Source organism: Neophocaena asiaeorientalis, unplaced genomic scaffold (assembly GCF_003031525.2).
Source record: "Neophocaena asiaeorientalis asiaeorientalis breed wild unplaced genomic scaffold, Neophocaena_asiaeorientalis_V1.1 scaffold479, whole genome shotgun sequence".
Lineage (NCBI taxonomy): Eukaryota > Metazoa > Chordata > Mammalia > Artiodactyla > Phocoenidae > Neophocaena > Neophocaena asiaeorientalis.
Window position 1 is genome coordinate 3,030,954 of NW_020173774.1, and position 6,478 is coordinate 3,037,431.

Consider the following 6,478-nt stretch of genomic DNA (forward strand, 5'->3'; position numbering starts at 1 on the left):
TCTTATCCTGCCCAGCTTTGTTGTGCCCAGCCCTGCCCGGCCCTGCCCTTGCTAAATACCCACTCTACCCCCCATCCCACTCCTTTCTCATGATCTCCCTCTTTAGGGCCCCTTCCTTCCTCCCTTCCCGCCTTACCTCATCTCTCCCTTCCCTTCTCTCTCCGCAACAGGAATGTGGGATCCCCAAACACTTTGGCCTCTTCTATGCCATGGGCACGGCCCTGATGATGGAGGGGCTACTTAGCGCTTGCTATCACGTCTGCCCCAACTATACCAATTTCCAGTTTGGTGAGCGGGGCCTCCCTCTTCCCCGGCTGAACCTCAACAGGCATCTGCCTCGGTCTGCCATCCCCATTCCCCCGCAGGGATTGGGATCCCCAAGATACAGCCATGTGGGCGACTCCAGGGCTGGAGGACCTGTGTGAACACGCATCCTAGCTTGTAGAAAATAAGCGTCTGGATGCTATTTCATGCATCTCTCAAGCCTCTCCTATGGAAAGGCACGTGCACGCACTGAGAAAACAAAGAGAATTCAGATGCGGTCCCCGATCTCAGAGGGCTCGGACTAAGTTGTCCTTGTCGTCAGGGGAAGTCAGACTGTGGGTGACAGCCAGTGGGGCGGCAGTGGGGCGTGGCAGGGACAGTTAAGGAGCTGCAGTTCCAGCTTTGCTCAGTGGCTGTGACGAGGTGTGGGGACCGGGCTTCCGTGCCCGGGCTCCGCAGATGTTTCCGTAGCTCACGTCCACGTCCCTCCACCTAGACACGTCATTCATGTACATGATCGCGGGGCTCTGCATGCTGAAGCTGTACCAGAAGCGGCACCCAGACATCAACGCCAGTGCCTACAGCGCCTATGCCTGCTTGGCCATCGTCATTTTCTTCTCTGTGCTGGGCGTGGTGAGGCCCCGGCCTGCTCTGCTCACCCGTAGGAAAGGTGCACATGTGTGCACACACCCCCGTGCACCCCTGCAGGAGAGAGCCCTGCTCCTTCCCTAAAGTGCCCTCCCAGCCTGGTGGGCTTAGAGCCGGCTCTCCCAGAGGAAGGACGGGCCGGGAGAGCAGCTTTCTCCTCAGCCCTGCCTTTGGTGGCCCCAACAGGTCTTCGGCAAAGGGAACACAGCATTCTGGGTCATCTTCTCGGTCATTCACATCATTGCCACCCTGCTCCTCAGCACACAGCTCTATTACATGGGCCGCTGGAAGCTGGGTGAGCGCTCGCCTGGGGCCTGCTGGGGTTGGTGGCCTCGGGGACCTGTTCTCACGGGAGACTTTTGGGTTCTGCCCTCTCACAGGGGGCCCAGGGAAGTCACTGGGTACGGAATTCAATGAGGCCTTGGCACAGCTGTGCCCCCGAGAGGCCCTGGGTCCTCTCAGCTGGCACAGACCAGGGGCCGGGACAAAAGGGTGCCCGTGCCTTTCAGCACCTTCCCTTCTTATAGACTCGGGGATCTGCCGTCGCATTCTCCACGTGCTCTACACGGACTGCATCCGGCAGTGCAGCGGGCCCCTCTACGTGGTACCTGCCCAGCTCCCCGGGCCCCTCCTCCTCTATCTCCACTCTTCCTCTTCCCTCCACTGGGGGGCACTCGGAGCGCAGCTGAGAGCCCAGGGGCGGGGTGGGGGACCCTCTGACGGGCCTCCCGCCACTTCTCTCCCCGTCTCTCAGTTCCCCTGTCTCTGCTTCCCTCCAGGACCGCATGGTGCTGCTGGTTACGGGCAACATTATCAACTGGTCACTGTGAGTCCGGCCGTCATCTGTGTAGCCAGGCTGGGTGGGCAGCTCGGTGCTTGGCCAGCCATGGGCTTCCGTGGGGAACACGGACAAATTTGGGCATGAGACATGGGGGCTGGAGAGAGAGGTGTCGGCCCCTGGGGTTCTAGAATCTTCTGTGGGCCTCTGAACCCAGCCCCACATCCTCATAAAACATGGGTTGGTGGGGAGGGAGAGCCCTTTCCTTGCTCCTCCCCTGCTTCACCAGCTCTTCCTCCCTCCTGCCAGGGCTGCCTATGGGCTCATCATGCGTCCCAATGATTTTGCCTCCTACTTGTTGGCCATTGGCATCTGCAACCTGCTTCTTTACTTTGCCTTCTACATCATTATGAAGGTGAGCGGGGATGGCTGAGCCCCTCAGCCAGCTGCTCTGCCTTGTGGGGAGGGAGATGGGCACAGCCTCCCTGGGGCAGCACCAAGAGGGAGTGAGAATTTTTCTGTCCATCTCTCCAGGCTACTGAGTCTTGAGGAGGGGAGAGGCTAGTCTCTTGCACGTACTCCCCGGGAGCCAGCTATATCCTCAGACCCGTTTCCTGAGCCCCTTCTGTATTCTAAGTATGGCCCATAGAACTGGTAGCACTTGAGGCCACAGCTGGCAAGAGCCCCGTTCTGCGGAGAAGGGGTTGAGGAGGTGGGGCTTGCTGAGTCTGTGTTGGGCTTGGGCCTCCGAGGGCTAGGTGCTTCCCAAGGGCCCCTCGTGCCATCCAACGTGAGAGGAGCCCCCAGGCCTACACCCCCCAGCACAGGGTTCTGGGCACATGGATGGAGGCCCAGCCAGGGTGGACCTCAGGGGTGAGGACACCAGGCTGCTAGTGTAGGGACAAGTTGAGCTGTGTAGGGTGATGGGATGGATCCGGGAAGGCTTCCTAAAGCATGCATCCTGAAAGCCTGGGGCGGCGCTTCAAGGGCAGGCCGGGAAGTGGGGCAGGGCCCTCAGGCTGCTCTTCCCCATCTTCCCCCCAGCTCCGGAGCGGGGAGAGGATCAAGCTCATTCCCCTGCTCTGTATCATCTGCACCTCGGTGGTCTGGGGCTTTGCACTCTTCTTCTTCTTCCAGGGGCTCAGCACCTGGCAGGTGAGTGGTCCTCCTGCCAAGAGGCTACGGGAGTCGCCCACAGGCTCGTCGTGAGCCCACAAACGGCCAGTTCTCTTTTCAAAAATTGTTTGTGAGCATCGCCCGTGCTTTTCACAGCTGCTTTCTCATTTCGTCCTCCTACCGTTCACCATGCCGGCGTGGAAGTATCCCCATTTTACTTATGAGGCAGTTGAGGCTCAGACAGACCCAGTGACCTGCCCAAGGTCACACAACCAGTGGTGGCACAGCTGGGGTGTGAAGCCAGAGGTGTCAGGCTCTTCCCTCTGCCTCGTAGGGCACCTGCTGTGATCAGAACGAAGTCTGGCAGCGTCTCTGCCTTTGAAGCACTTATAATCTAGTTCCAGAAAGAGAGAGACTGTCAGTTCCTGGCTTTTCTTTACAATATGGTACATGAGATGAAGGGTAATAGACTAGACAGGTAGGGGATGTGTAGGAGGGCAGAGGACAGAAAGGCTTCTGTGAGTTAGGAGGTCCAGGAAAGCTGCTTAGAGGAGGCAGGGCTTGCTCTTGGCCTTTAGAGACCCTGGCTGATGGGGAAGGGCCCTGTGGCCCAGAGGTGCCATGACTTGAGTAACGAGGCAGAGGCAGCTTAGGGGTCAGTGACTGCATTCGCTTGGGAGCCGGGTAAAGACCGTGAGCTCCTTGAGGGCACTGCGGAGCTTTCTTGGTCATCTCTGTGGTCTCAGCATATGGCACAGACGGCCCCCAGACACAGAGTGAGGTCCAGCCAGTGTTTGCTGGACTGGAGGTTGGGGAGGTAATGGCGGACCTCGAGGGCCTCGGGTCATGGCCCACAGGTCCTGGCTACTGCCACCCTCGGGCGGGGCTGTGTGAGCTGACAATAGTGCTTTGGAGAGAAAGTGAGCCGGGAGGAGCCCTGGAGGACTGATTGGAGCCGGGGGCGGAGTCCAAGGCAGGGAACGGAGTTAGGAGGCTTTGGTGGCCTTCTAGTCCTTCAAGGGAATCATGACCAGTACTCTCAGGGAGCAATCTGCAACTAAAGGCCAATTCTTAGATGTGGGAGATGAGGGCAAGGGGTGAGCCTGAAAAAGGGTGCTCTCCATGGGCTTCCCTGGTGGCGCAGCGGTTGAGAGTCCGCCTGCCGATGCAGGGGATACGGGTTCGTGCCCGGTCTGGGAGGATCCTACATGCCGCAGAGCGGCTGGGCCCGTGAGCCATGGCCGCTGAGCTTGCGCGTCCGGAGCCTGTGCTCCGCAACGGGAGAGGCCACAACAGGGAGAGGCCGGTGTACCGCAAAAAAAAAAAAAAAGGGTGCTCTCCCAGCCTAGGGCTGGGGCTGGGAACGGAGAGTGCCTGGAGGGGATGGGAGCTGGTCTGGCCCAGCCTCCCCTGGGCGGTGTCAGCAGGCAGCTCTCCCTGTTCCACCCCAGAAAACCCCTGCAGAGTCACGGGAGCACAACCGGGACTGCATCCTCCTCGACTTCTTTGATGACCACGACATCTGGCACTTCCTCTCCTCCATCGCCATGTTTGGGTCATTCCTGGTATGTCGGGGAGGCTGGAGAGGGGGCGGAGGTGGCCTCCTTTCCTGGGCTTGACTCCGCATCCGCCCTCCAGGTGTTGCTGACACTGGACGACGACCTGGACACAGTGCAGCGGGACAAGATCTACGTCTTCTAGTGGGAGCCGGGCCCCTTGCTTCTCTCACTGGGCCCTTAGCTCCTCTGCCGCACTGCCCAGAGCCTCCGTAGTGCCAGGGGCGTGAGTCCCAGCCCTGTTGCCCAGTGCCAGGTGGCCGTGGGACAGCGAGGTCCAGCCCAGGCTTGGCCTGGGACAGTCACAGGGTGGCCTTGAGCCTTGTTCCTGCCCTCTGCCGGGGAGGAGGCCTGCTCCCCTGAAACCCTGGATGTTGGCCAAATTGCTGTTTTCTTCTCAGCATTGGGGCCCTCCACAGGTCCCCATCTGTCAGCTCTCTGTTTGTCATCTGCAGAAGAAAGGAGGGAAGTGTTGCCTGCCCATCTCATGCCTTGCATTCTGCCCATCCTTCCCCTCCCCCCTGGCCTGGGACCCAAAGCCCTTTCTTCTTCCCCGAGCTTCCACTCCAGGGCCCTGGTCTGGGGCCTGATTCTCTGTCCTGCACCAGGGTTCTCTCCACTACTCCTGGGTCTGCACCTGGCTGCCATCACTGCCCACTCAGCTCAGCCAGGATGGATGGGGCTGTCGGATTTTGGGGACCGGCCAGCTGGTGCTGGGCTTTTGGTGCTAAGGGCTGCGAGGGGTCCCAGGCAGTGCTGCCTCCTACCTCTGACCTGTGCTCAGGGCTGGCTCTTTAGCAACGAGCGTCAGCCCAGATTGTCAGAACCACCTTTGATCGAAGGACTGAATTCAGAGGTCACTTTCGTATCCCGTCAGCTCCCAGACTGATGTTGGCACCAGGATTGGAGGGAAAAAGCAACTCACTTTCCTTCCCTTCCTTTTTCTTTCCAGGCCCTTAGTCCTGCCAAGCCCCAGTTGGGGGCCTTTCAGTGCCATTGACCCTGCCCAAGAATGTCCAGAGACGAAGGAGTGGAGGTACAAAGAGCCCAGCCCGGCCGGCCTCCTCCACGGCCACGGGAGCCCCAGTGCCTATCTTGGAAAGGGGCTCAGGGAAGGGACATGACATTCCCCTCTATGTCCCTGGTTCAGCCTCACTCTAGGACCCAGGGCTGGCTCCTAAGTTTCCGTCCAGTCTTCAGCCAAGTTCTGTGTCAGTCGCACACATGCACACATATGAAATCTTGGAGTTTACACTGAGTTGCCCCAGCTCTGGTTCCCCTGGCTGCTCTGCGCCTTGGATCCTCTTCGCCCTACCTGGTCTGTTCTAGATGCCAAGGTCGGGGGAGGTCAGGTCGGGCCTCTGCCTTGGGGATGGGAATGTGTTTTATTCTCCTTAGTTTGTTTTTATAGCTCTCCTTTGGGCTGGGGAGAGGAGGAGGGAGGGTCTGGATCTTTTTTCAGAGCTCCGTTTAATGTCTGTTTCCATGCTATGGTTGCATTTCTGTTTTCTATGAATGAGTCTGCATTCAATTAAAGAAACAACCAGATGCAGTTCTTGGGCCCATCTTTGCTCCCTCTTTCTGGGTGAAGATGTTGAGAATGATGGGTGGGGCAGGGCGCCCCCATTTCCCAGGTCTTCTGGTCTACCTTTCTCTTCCAAGCCCCAGTCCCATCGGGAATAGCAGTCCCTCGATGCCCTCACGTTTTTTTTCTCTCCTTTGAGCAACGGCATCAATTCAGTCAACGTTTACCAGGGGCCTGCTCCATGCCAGGTGCCATGAGGGTGAAGAGGATAGCGTAGTGAAAAAGCCTTAGCTGTGCCATCTCACCTCCGAGTCTCCCCTTACCTGGCAAATGGCAGCAGCCCCCGCCCACCTGGTCCCCACCCACCAGTCAGACAGAGCTTCACTTCTGATCTGAGCCTCTCCCAGCTCGGCGGGCTGCAGGCCGCAGGCACAGGCAGTACTCCCTGACCTGCTTTAATGGACAGGTGGTACTCTGGAAACACCAGATGGTGATGGATGGTGGGAGAGTGGGCATGTGGATGACATGCAGGCTCCAAGAGGAAGGAGATTTGAAATGACCCTGGAAGGTTGATTTAGATTTCCGCAGGCT

At 58.8% G+C, this 6,478-nt stretch overlaps 1 protein-coding gene across 2 annotated transcripts in view; it reads left to right on the forward strand.

Annotated features, from left to right (window-relative positions):
- SIDT2 (SID1 transmembrane family member 2) overlaps positions 1–5,914 on the forward strand; it is a 16,071-nt gene extending 10,157 nt beyond the window's left edge. For both annotated transcript variants that reach the window (XM_024751754.1, XM_024751755.1), the window contains 9 exons: positions 171–288; positions 761–897; positions 1,099–1,207; positions 1,440–1,516; positions 1,692–1,738; positions 2,000–2,105; positions 2,735–2,845; positions 4,258–4,371; positions 4,445–5,914. In XM_024751754.1, the coding sequence (XP_024607522.1) occupies positions 171–288; positions 761–897; positions 1,099–1,207; positions 1,440–1,516; positions 1,692–1,738; positions 2,000–2,105; positions 2,735–2,845; positions 4,258–4,371; positions 4,445–4,507 (882 nt within the window). In that variant the 3' untranslated portion in view covers positions 4,508–5,914. The remainder of the gene's footprint in view (positions 1–170; positions 289–760; positions 898–1,098; positions 1,208–1,439; positions 1,517–1,691; positions 1,739–1,999; positions 2,106–2,734; positions 2,846–4,257; positions 4,372–4,444) is intronic.
- Positions 5,915–6,478: the final 564 nt, after the last annotated feature.